Raw genomic sequence first — 19536 nt, forward strand, 5'->3', positions numbered from 1 at the left:
ATCAAGCACCAAAATCGGCAATGATGTACACATCCGGCAATTAAAACCGTCCGTGTGGAAACATAGCAAAAGTTCCGATTGGTGTCCTGATGATTGACATAATTTAAAACACCATTTACAAAAACATTTTGTCTTCATGTTCTATGTTGAGTATTGATTCACTAATAATAAACATACATTTGAATTAGGCATACATATTTCTCCATGACTAGATTATGATTAGAGGATTAAAAACATTAATTTAAGGTACATTTTTGTATAGAATTGATAAAAAATGTTCGATTAAGTTGCAATTAAATATTTAATCAATCGATAGCCCTATATAATATATATATATATATATATATATATATATATATATATATATACACACACACACACACACACACACACACACACACACACACACACACACACACACACACACACACCACCATGCAATAATTTTTTCCAATAACTGCACCCTCAGACACAACAGCTTAATCTTTACATTTAAACCTGCCTTTTCTTTATTACTAGGCTTTAAAAAATAAATTCTAAATGCAGCCCTACCCTTTCAGTCAGCTTCAAAATGATTGGCAACATAGATGTTTTAGCTAACTCTAGATCAAAGTGGGAATCTGCAGTGATATTTATTTATTTTTATTGCTGATAGAGAATTATTAAAGGCTTTAATGTCTTTAATACGTAAATATGATGCTACATCTTGCTGTGCTGTTTGTTGTCTGTTTTGAAATCAGTTTACACTACAGAAGTCACTCATTATAGTATAGTTATAGTAGGATTAGACAAAAGCAACGTTTGAAAAAGAGAAGGAGAACGAAGGAAATCCTTCTGCCAGGTTTGTTTTGTTTCTATCACAGAATTAGTGAAAGGGTGTGGTTGTGGTTGTGGTTGCACTTGCCTGAGCTGTCTCCGGAGTCCTCAGGCCCCTGGCGAATGCTGGTATTTCGTGACAGCGTTCCCTTAGCCTGGGGTTTGAAGATGGACGACGAGAGTTGTTCCAGACTGCAGCCCAGAAGATACGCCGCTTTTTGAGCCCATTCATGTCTGGCAAACTGCTTACGGCCGGCTGAGGAACAGCGAGAGAGTGATGAATGGATGAAATAATGCGGGCTGCACGGGATTCATCGTACCTTTACTGCTTTTTCTATTTACGTTTATTTATTTTGAATAAGCTTCTATGCATAGATGCGGATTATAATCAGCGCACAGAGCTGTTAAGGCGCCTGTGTGATACTAAAGCAGCTGAGTTTCAACTAAGTGACAGTAAATGGAGACAGAGGAGATGAACACAGTCAGATTTAGCCCTGCTACTAGACATTAAAAGTACATTTTAATGGCTTAATCATCTCTAGAAATCTTCAAAGTCATGTCAGACAATGTACCTGAAGTAATAGCAGAGAGAAGCTTACAGACATGCCTAGACATCCAGTGTCAGTGACAGCCTTTTTTTTTTAAATAGATAACAGTGTGTCAGTGTCAAAAATCACTCGTCTTCTTTCACACTAGGATTTTTTTTTTTCCAAGAAAAGCACTAACTGGAGAGCTTTTTTGTTCCGATATGAACAAAAAGGTGACTCTCATGACGTCTGTACTGTAACCATAATACAGTGTGTACCAGTGAGAGACCTCGGAACATAACATGCTATCTACAGGGTGTCAAAAGCAAAGAGTCAAGAAACAAGAAGAGTAAAGTTTGTATTTATCATTTATACTTTCTTCCTCATACACAACATTTTTCTCAGCTGCTCAACTATTGCCCAGTGATATTATTATGTATACTGATAACTGGTGATGAAGTGGGGCATCATGTATCAGTGGATGTCCTACTTTTGCTATATTGTTACACTGGAATTTTGTTGGTGTGTTTATGAGACATTCAACAAGTCAAATGTCCTTATATTTGTCTCCTAACTAAACAAATTCTGCTCTATAACACTGTACTTGATTTTTTTCTGGCTTCGACAAGATTGTAGGAGATGGAAAAAAAAGGTCAGCTGGGACCCAAAAATGCCAGCATCAGCATTTTTCAGAAGTATTTCACCCATCCTACAGCTACTTCTCCGAAAATTACATAGGGAATAAGAAAAAAGCGTGACAGCACCTTAAGCAAGTCTGCTCAAAACACTGATTTACTGTCTGAAGTGAATTTGTAAAATGTGTTCATGGCTGCTATAAACTTTCCTCCATCGTTCGCCTGAAAAGGGACCAGCGTTTTAACATTCTCAACAGCGTCTCTTCAATTTCTTCAAATTTACTTTAATCTTTTAGACTAAAGATCAAACATTATGGATAGAGGGGATTTTTTTCCCCCCACTGTTGTCTGTTATGCTCCAGCACACAGATTGTTAACAGAACTATGGAGGAACATCAAACGGAGCAGATAGGCGCTTTATCAGCAGCACAAACCCACTGCTTTGCTGCACTGAGAGAGGATGAAAGTGTGAGAAAAATGGAAGCCTAACACCATTAAAATGCTAATAAACTGTCTGCTGTCAGTGATGTAAAAAAAAAAAAAAAAAAAAAAAAAACACAGACATACATTCCAGTGAATATGCAACAGTGTATTACCTTCATCTGACTCTGGGTTACGATGCGGTGTAGCGCCGGCATGCATCAGCATGTGAGTGAACACAGAAGGGTTAACAAGACAAATCTCACACACTGCAATTCTACTGGAGAAACAAATCTCAAGGGAGTTAAGGTTCATATTAGCATGCAGTCACACACACACATACACACACACACACACACGTGCATGTGAAAGTTCTGGAGAGAATACAGGCCTTGTTCTAAACGCAGGAGACCCATTAATGGGCTCATTACCAGAATCTCAGTAGAGTGCTGAGTGATGAGCCACTCGCTTAATGTCATTATTACCATTATCGCCCACACGCATTAACCCAGTGTCACACTGCAGGAGAGGAACTGAGGATAAGGAGAGACATGGGTCGTAACCAAGTCCCTTTTGAATGACTATACTGCCACAGAGTGGCTATGTTTGAAAATGCAACCGGATGAAAAATAAATACATTGTGCTTTATTACCAGTTTATTATCCAGAGTTTAGAATTGGGAGCTTAGAATTAGATGACACTTTCTATAAAGCCAATATATACACTCTTACAAAAAGGTTTACAATGCTATGGCAAAGTACTTGATTTAATTGATGCATGTTGTAACACATAAAAATGTAACATAAAAACAAAACAATTTGCCTGTGTGATCATTTGGACTACGTAGAAAGTGCAACCTATTTCTAATTTATTTTTGAGCGATTCAAATGAAGAAATTTCCGAATCAGAAAAAAAATAATAAACTCGCTGGAAAGGGATGACAGCCAGAAGAGTGATTGAGACTTTCATTACCGCTTTCATCTACGACTGAGACTGCACAGGGGGGCAACATTAGACAAAATGAGCGTCAAATGAGCTACTGAGAATAAACACATCCGGAGCCATTAGTGTTCAGTCAAAAATCATTACGGCAGTAGAAAGTATGAAGAGAAATTAGTCAAAGTTCAGTTTATTAAATGAGTCAAATCATCTATTGTGCTCCTACCAGTGTCAATCCCCTCAAAAAGCTTTTACACTGGCAACTCAATTTCACACAACATTTCAAAATACTGTAATATCAATTTATTTCTCCTACCAAGAGAAGCTTAATTTCTTATAATGCCAGAAAAACTTCTTGCCAATACCTTTGGTAGCTCCTGCAGCTCCTAAATGGTAAATGGCACCCAACACCAGCCAGAAGGTTCTCTGTTCTTCTGCAGAAATGTTCAATACCTTCATTGCAGCCTGGAGTTTAGAGAACTGCTGAGTGGCTTTTTGTTTCTCTTCAGGCTGTAGAGTTATAAAAAAAAAAAAACAGTCAAAATGTAAGTGTGTAGAAGATTTGTGTTGATGAATTCTTTGTAGAGTAGGTGGAGGTGGAGCTTGCCTTGGAGTGAGGCAGGATCCCGAATGCGCTATTCTCAGCAAAGTGGTTGAAGTGCAGCTCAGTTCTGCAGAAACAAGACAGGGTTATGAAGAGAATTCAAAAACTAATAAAAGAAAGGTTAATGTGGGGGCCTGATATCCCTAGACTAAAACAATTGGGTTCCCCTTTTGAGTTGAGTAAGTAAGGAACATCTAAATACATCATAATATCATAATAATTACAGAACACAATAAATAAATAATAAATAATTACAGTGTAGTGTTAAAAAAAAACTTTACTTTCACTATACTGTAATTATTTATTATTTATTTATTGTGTTCTGTAATTATTATGCAATTGCACTGAGGAGGCATAACATTATGACCGGTGAAGTGAAAAACACTGATTATCTCTTCATCATGACATTTTGTCCACAAAGTTGATGTGTTAAAAGCAGGAAAAATGGGCAAGTGTAAAGATTTGAGTGAGTTCTACAAGGGCCAAATTGTGACAGCTAGACGACTGGGTCAGAGGATCTCCAAAACTGCAGCTCTTGTGGGATGTTTCTGGTCTGCAGTGGTCAGTATCTATCAAAAGTGCTCCAAGGAAGGAACAGTGGTGAACCAGCAAAGGAGGTTGATGCGCGTGGGGAGCGAAAGTTCTCCCGTTTGGTTCGATCCAACAGACGAGCTCCTGTAGCTCAAACTGCTGAAGAAGTTAATGCTGTAAATACTCGATGGGTCAGGACTGTTTTGGCAGCAAAAGGGGGACCAACACAATATTAATTTTATCATTTTTCGTCTAAAGAGTGACATTTTTCCAAAAGGCATTTCTCAAGGGTTCTTTTGAATGGTTAATGCTTCTATAAGAATTCATCAAGCAGAAATATCTGAAAGGAAACTCCTCTGTTTATGGTTCCACTTAGATTCATCATCAGAATTCAATTCAGAGTAAGCGAGACAATCTGAAGAACCCTAGACGCTTGGTGGAACAAAAGCAGCAGAGCAAAAAACATTGCACTGATTTGAATTTTCTATCATGCTGATAAATTTTTTTTAAATACCACTGGAATTAAATGTACGGAAAAAACTCTTATTATTAACTACAAAGTATTTCCAAGGGAATCCTATCATCACGGTCATTTTCATCTACAGTGGGATGCGGTGAGTACTACAACATGTAAACTGATTGGGAATTAGATTGAATCTGTGACATCTTACTTTAGAGAACTGTCAGCTCCTGCCATCATGTAATAGAAAACGTTGAATGTGGATTCGGCTTCAGGTCGCCGTGTCACTCTCGACTTCTCCAGCAACATCGTCTACAGGACGAGAAGATATGCATAAAATAATCGGGAGAATGCCGATTATAAACAGCTGGGAGAATGCCGTTCCGATTCGTACCTGGATTGAAGCGGAAGCCACCTGACCAGCCTGGTCAAAGTCCAGAGAAGCGATGTGGGAAAAGCGGCTGGCGTTCCCGTTCATAGATGTGCTGCAGTTTCCAAATGCCTCAAGAATGGTGTAAACAGCTTGCCACTTCTCAGCTGGGGGATAACAAATTATAGTCATTAAATACAGCTACTTACATTTGTGTACAGTCCAATTTAAGTTTAAGGATTGTGTTTATCAACTACTGTTATAAAAAAATGTATAAGAGGCGTTTCTTGTCCAAGTAAGTTAACAAGTGTACCTAATTATGTTTCAGCAGCTTTTCTTCGACACAGATTCACATTTACTTCCTGCTGCAAAAATATGTAAATAATCCCAGCTGATCTGCGAAACTAAACCAATCTCCTTTTCTACTTGATCTTGTTTCCTTTTTCTCTCACCTGAGTACACCTTGCTGTTGCTACCTGCGATGGTTACCAGGTACTGCACCAGGTGTTGGCAGTTGATGGTTTTTCCACTGCCGCTTTTACCCAGGAGTACGATGGACTGGTCCTGACGTGTGGTCAAAAGTTTTCGGTACGCAGCCTGGGCTACACCGTAGATATGCGGAGCCGTGTCTTCTCTGCGGCAACCTTTAAACATGTGCATCACCTGAAATTAAACACAAAAAAAGGTGTATTTCCTATTGCCCTTTTCCGTTTCCGCTGTAACTCAGCGATGTAGAGACTCTCACCTTCTCTGAGTACATGGATGGCACACTAAAAGGGTTGATAACCACTATGTTAGGCCCTGTGTAGGTGTGGATGAGGTTTCCTCCGTAGCGCTGTCGTAGTGAGTGCATGATGCTGGATTCGTTCAGGTAGAGCAGCGAAGACAGATCCTCCACACGGTCAGATGAGGGAAGGTTCGCCTTAGAGACAAAGAGAGCGAACGACATTAGTCATTTTCACTTATGGACATTTGTTCGCCAACTTAACAGGATTATAAGTTAGATCAGGGGTCTTCAAACTTTTTTCTGTGAGGGCCACATGATTTTTTCTTTCCTTAATGAGAGGCCGGTCGGTCTCTAAAAGATAATAGCATGTTCTGGAGTGACTACTAGCATTATTGTGGGGATTTCATTATGATTAAAAATTTATTCATTATGCCTCCTAATGCTAGATTAGTCTATTTTATTATACACCATACAGACAAATGAGCATTACATTTTCAGAAATATATCGCCTATTAAAAGAGATTTATTACCATCATAACGACATTTTCCATATTCACTGCTATCAAAATCACAACATTCATTCATTCATTCATTCATTCATTCATTCAATAATTTTCTCCCGCTTATCCGTAAGTCGGGTCGCGGGGGCAGCAGTCTAAGCAGGTCCCCGCCTTCGACTGCTGCCCAATCCTCACAGCACCGTCCCTTACGGTCCCTCCAACTATGTCGGAAGACACATCCTGTGGTTGTGGAAAAGATTTTAATTGCTGAAGCTACTCAAATTATTTCAAGGACAGTCTAACGCATTATTAATAACTAGAAAGATAGTGGGGAATCGTCATCTTCGAGGAAGAAATGTGGTCGAAAACAATTCTTGAATGATCGTGATCGGCGATCACTTAAACGTTTGGTGAAATCAAAGCATTAAAACAAATGTTTAATAGTGAAAGTAAGAGCATTTCCACACGCACAAGGCAAAGGGACCTCAAGGGATTGGGGCTAGCGTTAAGAAAACCACTTTTTAGTGAGAAAGGTGCTAAATGAAAAATAAGAATATATTTATTAACAAATTATATAATTAATAAATGATAAATAATAAATATAATATAGCGCACTCCGTGCAGCATGCTGTCTCACGTGTAAAAATAAACAGCACAAGGTGATTAGCCCCTAGAGGCCACCCTCGTAATGACAGCGGACAGGAAGCCGGAAAAATTGCTGGATTTTTTAATATAGCCGATTCCAGCAACTATCTGTGCCTCGACCTCTATTAATAACTAAGGGAAATTTGAAAGTCAACCTTTATTATAAATTACAGGGATAATATGAGTAAAAAAATCTATATTTAAAATTAAATAAAAAAAAAAAGTCTCTCGCATTGTTCAAAGGGCTGTTCCAAATGTGGGGGGAGCCGTATTCGACCCGAGGCCTGTAGTTTAGGGAGCCATGGTTTAGAGCATGGGTAATGTGTTATATTTCAGTATATCGATTATCCTGTAAAAGTTTGAGGAATACAAAAATACCAAGGAGAACCCCCAAAAAATTTTAATGTATGTTCAAAGGTGTTGAAACAGGACAAACTGAGAGAAGCCCCCAATCATTTATAAGGCGATTTAATGAAAGGGAATAAGACCAATCCTACATGATTTACCTTTTCGACATTGTCTTCATCCACTTCCAAAACTGTCCCATCATGTTCCAACCGGATCTTTACTTTCCCTTCTGGAACGCTTCCCTCCTCCGACTTCAGCTGGGTCGCTGCAGATACACAGAAACACAAGCCTGCTGAGAGACTCTGAAGCTCAGTGTACACTTACACACTTGTCTGGCTTTGTATTTAGTCATTAATTTTTTATGAAACACACCACATTTACAAGCTGGCGCACAGAGCAGCTGGGGTTAGAGCATGTTATATTTATAAAGGTTCAAAATTTCATATTAGTTATGCGTCTTTAATTTCTTCTGTTCGATTTGGCTTTTGATGTGACATGGTTATAATGGATTTGCTACCAAAAAATGTTACGAAAAAACTTGTTTAACTTTTGTTTAAAATTTAACTAACAAGTGCAAATCACCACAACTGGAGTAAAATAATATCTACACCTAAACCTTTCATTACCAGAGAAGTTTGTGAACTGTCCCCACAAGGCTTTTGTCTAGTGTTGTGAAACTCAATACCACAAATTAATTGACTTTTTAACTTTACTAAAAAGACTAAAATTAGTGATACTCCCCGAGACCACCCAAATCCAAAAGCAAATACCATGTAATGTTCCTATGACGATACAAAATGCAAATATCTATCTCTGCATATGGAGTTATATTGCATCAACAAAATCATGTTTCAAATGAGTTAATGCTACTGCTTGATTCAAAGGAAATATGTGAAACGTAACAATAAAAGCATATTCCCACTGTTCTATCTGCTGTTATAGAAAATGAATCAACACTTTCCAAACAATTGGATTCAAAAATTCCAATAATACTGTGTTATAATGCCAAAATAACCAGTTAATCGGAAAAACAATAATAGCTTCAATGATGTTTTCTGTGACAAACGACATCAAGTGAAACTACATATCATGTAACAAACAAGAAGGTCAGCTTACCTAAAGAAAAGCCATCTTTGTGAACCAGCCATACTTTCTCTGTGCCAAACCAGGCTCGTTCTGCAGCTATCTGCTCCTCGGTCTTCACCTGTAGGAGACAAGGGGAGTCAGAGAGAAAGTGGTAAACAGTGCACGGACACACAAAACCTTTCACTTACCATGACCACGACCCACTACTACACCACGATACAGTGCTGTATGGAGGGGGCTTAGCACCAGTTGCATCCTCTGAACTTTTACATACCAGGAAGGACAGTGGGTGGCATTCACACACACACACACACACACACACACACACACACACACACACACACACACACACACACGCAGATATGACGGATGCATGACAGAAAAAAGCGTGAAGTGAAACCTGCAGCCGAGTGCAGCAGTTTCACACTCAGTGGCTGTTCCTCTTTTGCTAGTCTTGCAGCATTTCAGAACGTCTGGCTCAAAGTAAGAAACACTAACAGACACATGCTGGTATTCAGAACACTAAAACCAAATGCATGCTGAGTAAAGGCATCGAAATTTAATTAGGGAAATTAGTTGGTGTGAAATTAGGCAACCGCTGCAGGCATCTCGAGCGTGAAAGCATTGGATCTACATTAAACAAGTAGGAACACAGAGAGGATTGCCTTCATCTGGCTTCATCACTCTCAACAGGTGGCAGAGCAACTACCAAACACTGAACTCAAACTCCACACCCCAACTCACTTTTAAACAAATTCAACAAAGAAAATCAGGTTTATGTGCTACCGTGCCACACTCTCTACTAGCTCATACACTACAGGTTAATGCACTGCATTGTTTTCAGACCTTGGGTGATAAAGCAGCCGCGTGAGCCGCTTGCAGGACAGACACGGGGTCCTCCTCCACCTTCACCTGCGGCAAGAGTGGGTTTAAGAGCTTGGTCAAATATCATTTTCTGGAAGTTGAACATGATGCACACAGCAGGGACGAGCACCCCGTATATACAAACAAACAAAAAGCTGATTTTGGTTAAAACAACAGTTCGACCAACTCATCATTAGCTTTGATATAGCATGCTAAAGTACATTTATTTCATTTGGACAACTGATGCATTTATTTAAAGCAAACTTGTAAGCAATGCAAAGCAAAATGAAAGCATGAGTGAAGTTTGGCTTAAGAGCTCAACAGTGGAGCTCTGGCAGTCCTGGGATTTGAATTAACAATTTTTAGTTCATTAGGACAAAACTTTAACTGAGCTGAGCTCCTGATGCATCCGACTCAGTTATTCTCAGTGAGGCACAATAACGAAACACTGAGGAAAGAAAATAAGTTATGACAAAGAAATCGATGTAAAAAGAAAAAGGTCTTAGATAGGCAAAGGGAGAAGGGGGTGGGGGGGGGGGGTTGAAGTTAGAAATTTCCTTTGTAGGGTTTATCAGACATTAGATACATATTTAGAATAAACTGTATGTGTCGCAACAAAAGGACGTATTTTACTTCCTTTATAATCATGAACATTAAGGTCACAATAACAGCAACGGAATTAAGAAACAGTAGAAAGCATCTGGTGACTGAGGAAGTACTGATATCTGATCTTCACTGTGGAGGGACAAAGCAGACAAACCTAAATGAGGACAAAGACAATGAGCTGGAAAAATGGAAAAGTCAGCAATGACCTGTGTGCACAAATGAGAGGGTAGAAATAAAGCGTTTAATATGTAATGCTCCGTTCCAGAGATTTTGATCAAAAATCCATTCTCACTTTCAGACACACTTATGTGGAAAGTGGATGGAACGGAATGTCCATTTTATGGTTTAAAAATTATAAAAAAAATAAAAAATGAATTAAAAAAAATGAGAAAGCCTGAATTCAAGAAATCACTTAAATACGCTTGAAAAATTTGGTTAGATTTTTTTTTCTTGGCAGCCTGACATTTTATGAATTTATGAGCCTGACAAATTTAATGAAGTTGTCATTTATTTCATACAAATTCTCTGATTACAAAGTTGGATATCTAGACTTTACTATTACATTTTACAAAACAGTAAAAAAAATGTATATGTAAAAAGTAAATTGGACTCAATGACTTTTCTGGTTCAGGGCTGCAGGTTGTCGTTGTTGGTAATCAACCTGTTCCTGCTTTTAGATTTTATACCCACAGAGTCCTAATAATGCAAATGCTGTTTTTAGGTGGTGCTGTGTCCACCATTTACACGCCCTCCACATTCATTACAAAATTAAAGTCTGATTGACGAGTCCCAGACCATTAATCTACTGACGGATCATTTTAGGATCTCATCTGACACAAGTTTAACCCCTATAAAATCTAACTGAGTTCTGGGATGCGGAGATGATGGGGTGATTGGGGTGGAGACAGACCACTTGTGTGCTGAAAGCAAAGCCGGGAGACACACAGACAAGCTAAGGAGAGAAAGAAAACAGGGCAGATAGACAGTAAAGAAACAGTTACGGGTTTGTCCAGATTGAGGACCTCCTCCAGACGCTTGTGATTCTCCTCAGTGGGGACCAGTAGAGGTTTCTGCAGGTAAAAGCAATCGGTCGAACAACCAAAAGAAGTAAGAGGACAGAAATGTTTTGTTGTTTCAGGATTCACAGTTCACTGACTGTAATTTTAGTGATGCAACGGTGTCTCCAAACAAACAGGAACTTTTTTTTCCATGTGTATTTAGCACTTCATTATGAAACGCTAAAGTGTACTTTCGTTCTTAAACAGCCAGCATGTGCTCATTACAATAGACACACACATAACACACACCTGTTGTCTGACAGCAGTGGCCCTAATGGGCTTCCCAGCTGGTGCAGGAGACTGAGATGCTCCCTTTACCTTAAGAGTGACACACATGAGGGTGCATGGGTGAACAAATGAAAGTATGTGCCAGCACATACACAAAAACTCTAAATCACACACTAGTGAAATAAAAGCATGCGAGCACAACATGCACAAAGCATGACATTGCACCTGCGCCTCTTCCGAAACGACTAAAACTCACCACTCTTACTTCAACATCTATATAAAAAATCATACACCCTTCCCTTTACCCATGAATATTATATACCCATTTACTCCGCTAAGCCAGTGCATGATTAGCACCAGAAATACTTTTAATCCAATTTTCTCCAATATATTTTCTCCATAAACCCATATAATCGCTATACAAGATTCCCAACACTCACTACAAACGTAGAAAACAAGGGTTTCTCAAGGATTATTCGCTTGTCTAATTTTCCAGAAGCAAGATCTCCTATAGCAGAGAGGTTTATATAAAGCTTTTAATCATTTCCCAAAAATTCTAACCAAATAATGTGTGCGCATATACACACACACACACACAAAGTACTTTTAGGTCATTCTGCTTGCTACCCTTTACCAAAAGGAAACTCATGGTGTATGTAAACTTTCCAGCTTTCTGAAAAAGCCTTTAGAGATCTAGTTATCACACTCTCGAGATCACCCAAATTAGGATGGGTTCCCCTTTTGAGTCTGGTTCCTCTCAAGGTTTCTTTTAGTTTGGTTTTTGAATGGTTATTGGTTCTCCTTCCTCTGTCAGCTCTATTAAAATCGTTCTTAAACAAAAGTTCCAGTTTTGGAGATTAAAAAAATCCTTAAAATGCTCATCAAAACTCTAAACTACAAAAGCTACTATATTGGAAAGAGAGATAAGCGAAATGGTTCCAAATAGTTTGAAAATGCAATATCAAAAAAGTCCTCCTCTGTACTAATGTTTATGCACGAACTGTCAAAATAACTGACCAAATACAATGAATTGCTTGTTGTGTTAGAAACCTTTTCAGTGGGTTAATAACATTTAATTGCAAAGTAGTTTTAAAATAATTTAGAAATTACCATGGGCTAACAAAAATCAACAACATGCTGTAATCTTTTCTTTTGTTTGGAATCCATGCCACTAGGTTAATGACACATCAGTCAGATGAGTTTTGTAAGTTTTTCACAACGTCACATGCCTTTTCTACCTCAGGTTTACGGACTGCAGAAGGTCGCTGAGCAGGAATAAAACCTGCAGGGGGTGCTAGAAGATCCACTTTAGCCCTGGGGATAAACCCTGCCACTGGGGGAAAAGGGTTTTTCTTTGGAGCAGTCACAAACCCAACAGGTGGGGCTAGGGGGTCTGGCTTAGGAGGTGGGCTAAAACTAGTAGGTGAGGAAAGCGGCTTGGGTTTAGGGGCTGGGATGAAACCAGGAGGTGGAGCTAATGGATTTGGTTTAGCTTTTGGGATGGAGTCAGCAGACGGGTTGACGGGACCTGGTTTAGTGGCAGAACCACAGGCAACAGTTGGAGCGGTGTCAGATTTTGTCACAGCATGGGCAGGAGGAGGAGAGGGAGTGTTATCAGAGGCTTCTTGTTTTGTCTCCTCCACTGGTTTGGGATTTTCGTCTGTCTCCTTTGCCTCCCTTCCAGCTCTTGACCGAGCTCGGTGATCTTTGGTTCTCCCACGCCCCATAAGACTGGTGAGTCCCACAGAGATATCGTCATCATGTGAGGGTTTACTGGATTTGGGTACTGAGGTGGCAGCAGAGGCAGCTTTGTTGGGCACAGTGGTAGGTGTAGGTTCCTCTTTAACCCTACTCTCTACCCTGCGTGTCTGGCTTGGGCCAGCGATGTTGCTATTGCTTCTCGGCTCTGCAGAAGGATCCAAAACCCTGTGAGAGGCTGGAGGCTCACGACCTTCTCCACCACCCCCTCCATCCACCACAGACTGAGACTGAGTACTCATGCTGCAATCACTGTCTGACTGCACACACACACACAATTTAAGGTGATAAGAAACTAAAAGATGGAAAAATTAATAATGTAATAAAATGATTACGCATAAATGGGGGAGTGTTTTTTATAAAGGTAAAAGTTATCTATTTAAATCTGAACAATATATCTATCAGGCTTCAGGCAGCTGTTCGAGGCTATTTACTTTACATGTTGCAATTTTCCAGTTGATCTTATTGCTGCTCTAATGAACAAAACACCGCCACTTAAAACAACCAGTTTGGCTGGACTTTGTAGGTTATATCCTAGATTCCAAATTTTCTGGTCACTCAGTCCACTAATGCTACTCCTTCCAACCTGCTAGCACAGTGTGTGGAATAATTCCTCACCTCAGGTATCCACATCAAGACAAGAAACATACACATCACTGGGTGCACTGCAATGCAACATTGGCGTCAAGCCCTAAAATCAGTCTGCCTACAGTCCACCCCAGTTAAAACTGGACCATGACCAGCACGTGTATTGCAAACAGCTGAAATAGTCCACATCATCAAATTTCCAGACATCACTACCCACCAGCGTAGCAAAAAAAACCAAAACAATCCCAATAGGTTATGTGAGTGCATCTTAGCCTTCTTTTTAGCCTTGTCAAGAGACAGACCTTCATATCGATCCTGAAGGTGATGATGCTGGTCCTCTTCCAGTTTGGTGCAGAGTGTATCATTCCTTTGAACGCAGTAGTGCGTCGAACAGGTTCCAGGTCTGAACCCATCTCTATAGAAGAGCTACCGAACCCACCAGCTCACGTGCTTCACACACATCTACCGTTTGTTCGAACCCATCCTGCCTTCAACTACTTCCGTCTATTTCACTGCACTGCTTTTTTTTTCTTTCCTCCCTCTCCCCATTGCCTTCTGCCTTTCCAGAAATCCCTCCCCCTCTTTGTCTAACCAGGATTGGTGGAAAAGCGAGGGATGGATGTCTCCGTCAGCAGACCATGCTGCCCGGCTCAGAGGATCACGTGCACCGATGCTCAGAGAAAAACAAACCTGCAACCACCGTCCATGGCAGCAGCAGCATCACTGAGGTGTTTTTTTTAAAGGGGAAATACTGCATTCTCTATTACAGCAATAACCTATTGATTATTCGCTGAAGCAGAAGCAGATCCCTCTAATACCTTAGCAAAGAGATTTCAAAGAGATTCTAATAAGAGACGTCGTTTCAGATAATAACAGCTTTGTATTCGTTTAGAAGAGGAATAATCATATCGCCCTCATTGTATTGAGAATAAAGTCTTAACAATACTCTTCTTCTATTACCGTTTTCCATTAATGCATTCCATTGCACTTTGAAAAGTGGAAAAACAGAAGCCACTCGAAAACCTTATTACAGAGAATCTAGGCAAGCGGCCAAAATAAATGAGAAAGAGCAGCTTCATTCTACATTCCAGCAAACAGACAGGAATAATCCTGCCACACTCCACATCATGTCATACAATATTATAATGATATAAGTGCCAAAATTTCTTTTTAGATTAAGAAGACATTTGAGCATGTAAAGTGTTTCCGAGAACAGCCTCACAGAAGCATTCATCTTCTTAAATCTGTGCTCTTTAGAGCTGTGGTTCTCACAGTGAGGTCTAGGTAGGATATCTATTAGGAAGCAGGCCAATTGTCATATATGTTAACTAGACACAATGACTATTATTATATAAATGGGTTCTCTGAGTGAAAGACTTATAATAATCAGAATATAATATGATTTTCTTTTCTAGACTGCCAAAAGAATTAGAAACACTGATCTAGACTCTGCCATTACCACTTTAGCAACAAAGTTCAATCAAATCCACATTCAGCACTTACATTTGGACTTTTGGAGCCTGGAGGGTTCTCATCTTTAACCTAAAGAAATGCAGGTCAAAATGGTATACAAATTAAAGCCAGGCTCAGACTTAAGCATGGCATGATGATCCAGGTTACAAACTTTTAATATTAGCACTAAACACCTGACTGAAAGCTTAGAAGTGACATTGTTAAACTTATAAATAAATAAAAATCAACAAGGTGGAAAAATAAAAACTGTTCAACTAGGGATGGTAGGATTCACCATTATGCATCGGCATAAAAGTCAATGATCGATTTTAAATAGCGTGTATCGGGTGCAAGATATTTTTATCACAATGTATTGTTTTTAGCATTCATATCTGTAAAAAATGATTCATTTATATATCATTTTTGGTATCTATACTTTTATTATTTCAAAAGTGACCAATGATTTATGACCAATATTTTATATGAAGATTGATTTCTCCTTGCTGAACTGTTTCTCCAGGACCTTCTATCATCATCACCGCTGCTACGTGAATATGACGCATCACAACACTACGGAGAACGAGGCGTGTCCTGAGAGTCACATAGAATACAGATTAACATGGCAGAGGTAGAGCTGCATCATCCTGGAGACAGGAAGAAAAACGTCTGGTTGTATTTAAAAAAAAAAAATTTTTTTGCACAACAAAGGCCTGTTTTGAAATGGCCGTGCATTAGAAGTCAGAAGGCACTTAAGTAAATTTATGATTCGCTGTCTGTCTGAACCAAAGAAATGAAAGTGAATTATCTGTACCATGTTAAAATGTATGGCCATTTTTTTGCATTTTGTTGCTTTTTTTGACTTTCAGTTTGACTGCCTTCTCTATCATCACTAGATAAATTCAAATACAAATTATGCTCTGACGTGCCATTCGACTCTGTTTTACAACAGCACCTACATACACCTTTCGACAAACTATCGCGGTACTGTACATGCAGCAAAACAAGCACAGAGATGAAACGTCACTTTCCTTTTTTTCCCAGAATGAAAAGCGTGATGAGAAAGCCATGGAGACAGCACCGTGGTCATGGGCTGAGCGGGGACAAAAATACAAGCACAGCGAGGAGAGCAGAGGAAAAAGGGTGGGAGAAGAGCTGTAATAGAAAGAGAGAGAAAGAAAAATAAGGGGGCAGGGTAGATAGGCTGGAGCACTGATGGGACAGGTGTTTCACAGCTGGTTGATCCTCAGAGTGAAACAGTTGGGCAGGTGGGCTATGGAGCGTGGGATGAAATGATCAGCTGGGGAAAGTAGGAGAGAGAAAAATAAAGGAAATGGAAGAATAAATCATTTAGGAATGAAGCTCGTGGATCATTCAAACAGAGTTTGAACCGGTTGGTGTGTAGACATGCACGTATTTAAAGAGCCCGAAAGGAACATCCTGAACTAAAACACTTTTGCAAGAATACAAATATGTTTTTCAATGCAGTCTTAGTCTATAGTTTATAACTAATTCTAGTAACACACATAACCATATAATCCTTCTCCTTCTTGCTATTTCATGCCTTAAGTAATTATACAAATATTTGTTAAATTCTTTCTCTCAGCTCTCGCAACACCCCATTAGCATGTGTCTCTAATAAATCAATCTCACTGCAACACAGTGAAGGGTTGCAGCATCAATAGCACAGCTGAGCTCCTATAACAAAACCTGGGGGAACAGAACAAACCAAATCCAACTCGCATTGGAAACCTGCTTCATTATATTGTTTCCTCATGTTTCGACCGTAAACAGTTTGGGTGTAATTACAGTGCTAATATCATGTCTAAACCAATGAGCACTGCTCCTTCAAATAAATTAAGAAAAACAAACAGGCTGTAAAGAATGACTCGAAATTAACCAGTATCTTTAAACCAAAGGCTGGAAAGAGATTTTTTTTTTTTACAAAATAGACTGTTAGATAAAGAATAGTGTAAATTAATTTGAGCTCATGTATGTAGCATTATAACTATTATGTTAATATTATGTTTAATTGCATTTTTTATTAAAGACAATGTATTTTGGTGTCTTTTGCAACAGATTTATACATAACTTGATCTCAAGTGACAGACTCGACTGTATCTACTATGTTTTTGAAACTTTTAAAAAAGCTCTTCCTCTGCTAAAAATGAATATGGGATGGCAGTCAGGTAAAATATGATGTGCTTTAAATGAAGACATTATAAAAAAAAAAACCGCTGTTATTATGTTACTATTATCTCTAAAGCATACACACTGTCTAAAAATGATTCAATTCTTTTCATACAGAGACATACAAGTATAATGACAAAAGCTGGCAGGTTGCATTAACAATAATGTGTATTAAAACACCACAATATTTAGCATAACTAATTACTGTGATATGTTTAGAAGTCCATCTGAGTGACTACAAACTCCACTCAGTCTCTAACCCAGGCCTGAAACCTTCATCAGTAGCCTGAGCTTCACTATAAATAGAGGAGAGGAATCAGAACAGCCAGTGGAGTCTTGGCACTCTTATCTCTCTCTCTCTCTCTCTCTCTCTCTCTCTCTCTCTCTCTCACACACACACACACACACAACACTACACCAAAGTCTGTCTGATACCATTCGAATCACTCACAGCTATAATCCAGTACCCTTTACTTCACGTGGATTTGAGGCGGTCCGTGTGTGTTGAGGTCTGTGTGAGTCCAGGCTGGTGAGTGTGTGTGTAGAAATCTGAGTCAAAATAACGCTGAACACAAGGAGGGAAGGTGGAACAGCTGCCGCAGCATACTGACCGAGCTAAAAATAACAACCAAACAGCAACATGGAAGCCCAGACCACCAGCCACTCAAATCATTTAACCCCACCTACAAAACACTCTCCTCTAATCTCATCTTTTCTGATCGATAAAACTGCATCATATTTAATAATGCAAAGAAAAAAAAAAAACACTGTGCAGTACAGGATATAATGTAATAGAAAAATAATTAGGTAAACATTGGTGTGATCCAAGATTCACAGATTTTTGGAACTCTTAGGTCTTCTGGGGGACCACTTGTATTTAAAGTAAATTGTTCCCAGAGTGTTTTATTCCACTTACATTTCAGCATTTTTTATTCAGAAACAGCATTGTACTTTTTTTATCCATTTGTAGTCATGAATATGGAACCTCATCCAAACAAGTTAGTTTGCTATAATCATGAAGCCAACCAGCTCATTTATTCTTTTAATTAAAGACGACAACAAAAAAGCTTCATGACTTGTTACTAAGAAACTGTTAAGCATAACATTCACTGTCCTGAGCACTGCCCCAGTTGGAACTCTTTAATTCACTGTTTAATCTCTTAGAAAACCTCTCTATAGAAATTCTTACTTTAACCCCACCATATAGATGATTATACTTTTTGTTTTGTAAGTAAAACTTCTGTAATAAATGTAATATTAGTCTGATGGTATGAACAATAAAAAAAACAGATCATATGAGTTATTACATTTAGGAGTTTTACAGTTGATCATAATGTTACATGCGCATATATCATCTGTACATCACACCAGTTTTTGCATTAGGTAGTTAAAGATTAGCTTGAATACATAGTGGAGGGACGTGATTATGAGGGCAATCTGCTCAGAACTCACATCCAAAGTGCTTTCAAAAAACAGCCACCAGGGGGCTCCAGCTCACTACCTCGTCTTACAGAGACACAATTTTAGTTCACAAAATAGAAAATTCATGTACAGTGGAGTAAAGTGAAGGCAGTCTTCATAAATTCGCACAGTAATTAACTTTTAAAGCATGTATGCGCACATAAATCAATATAGAATTTAGCTGTAAATACCACTAACTGTAAAAATAAAGTTAAGACATATGATGTATAATGATTGATCCATTCCAACTTTACATTTTATCCATGTAATACAACTATTCAACTTATATAACCATCCTTTCTTCTTATCCAACATCTAACCCTGCATCCATCCCATCTAATCATCCATCATCTAAACATGCATTCATCCATTAAATCAATCATCTAAACATCCATCCAAACATCCCATCAATCATCAAAATCCATCCATCCCATCTGATCATCCATCATCAAAACATCCATCCATTTAATCCTTCAATATCTAAACGTCTATCCCATCTTATCATTGTCTCAGTGGTTAAGACCTTGGACTTTTGATCAGAAGTTTATCAGTTCAAATTCCAGCACCATCAAGCTGCCCCTTTTGGGCCCTTGAGCAAGTCCCTCAACCCTCCACCGCTCGGTTGTTTTAATGAGAAGTCTAAGTCGCTCTGGATAAGGGCGTCTGCTTAATACCATAAATGTATATGAAAATCATCCATCATCTAAACATCCATCCATAACATCT

At 38.9% G+C, this 19536-nt stretch overlaps 1 protein-coding gene and 1 long non-coding RNA gene across 21 annotated transcripts in view; one reads left to right on the forward strand and one right to left on the reverse strand.

Annotated features, from left to right (window-relative positions):
• The window catches only part of myo18aa (myosin XVIIIAa), a 78463-nt gene that overhangs the window by 43328 nt on the left and 15599 nt on the right, over positions 1 to 19536 (reverse strand). For 4 of the 20 annotated variants that reach the window (XM_083568357.1, XM_083568370.1, XM_083568365.1 and 1 more), the window contains exons 3-15: positions 11386 to 11454; positions 11080 to 11148; positions 9455 to 9520; positions 8639 to 8726; positions 7681 to 7787; positions 6048 to 6224; positions 5755 to 5965; positions 5327 to 5469; positions 5144 to 5244; positions 3945 to 4008; positions 3703 to 3847; positions 2575 to 2586; positions 905 to 1072 (exon numbers count right to left, since the gene is read on the reverse strand). In XM_083568357.1, coding sequence (XP_083424483.1) covers positions 905 to 1072; positions 2575 to 2586; positions 3703 to 3847; positions 3945 to 4008; positions 5144 to 5244; positions 5327 to 5469; positions 5755 to 5965; positions 6048 to 6224; positions 7681 to 7787; positions 8639 to 8726; positions 9455 to 9520; positions 11080 to 11148; positions 11386 to 11454 — 1420 coding nt within the window. Of the gene's footprint in view, positions 1 to 904; positions 1073 to 2574; positions 2587 to 3702; positions 3848 to 3944; positions 4009 to 5143; positions 5245 to 5326; positions 5470 to 5754; positions 5966 to 6047; positions 6225 to 7680; positions 7788 to 8638; positions 8727 to 8796; positions 8913 to 9454; positions 9521 to 11079; positions 11149 to 11385; positions 11455 to 12602; positions 13383 to 14012; positions 14286 to 15213; positions 15249 to 19536 lie in introns of those variants that run through there. The other 16 variants (XM_083568368.1, XM_083568364.1, XM_083568375.1 and 13 more) reach the window with 14 other exon arrangements.
• Positions 11098 to 15819, forward strand: LOC310741114. The gene is made up of 3 exons (XR_014537840.1): positions 11098 to 11235; positions 14306 to 14438; positions 15683 to 15819. It is a non-coding gene; the product is annotated as an uncharacterized lncRNA (long non-coding RNA).

The sequence above is a fragment of the Silurus aristotelis genome, assembly GCF_946808225.1.
Source record: "Silurus aristotelis genome assembly, chromosome: 18".
NCBI classification, from domain to species: domain Eukaryota; kingdom Metazoa; phylum Chordata; class Actinopteri; order Siluriformes; family Siluridae; genus Silurus; species Silurus aristotelis.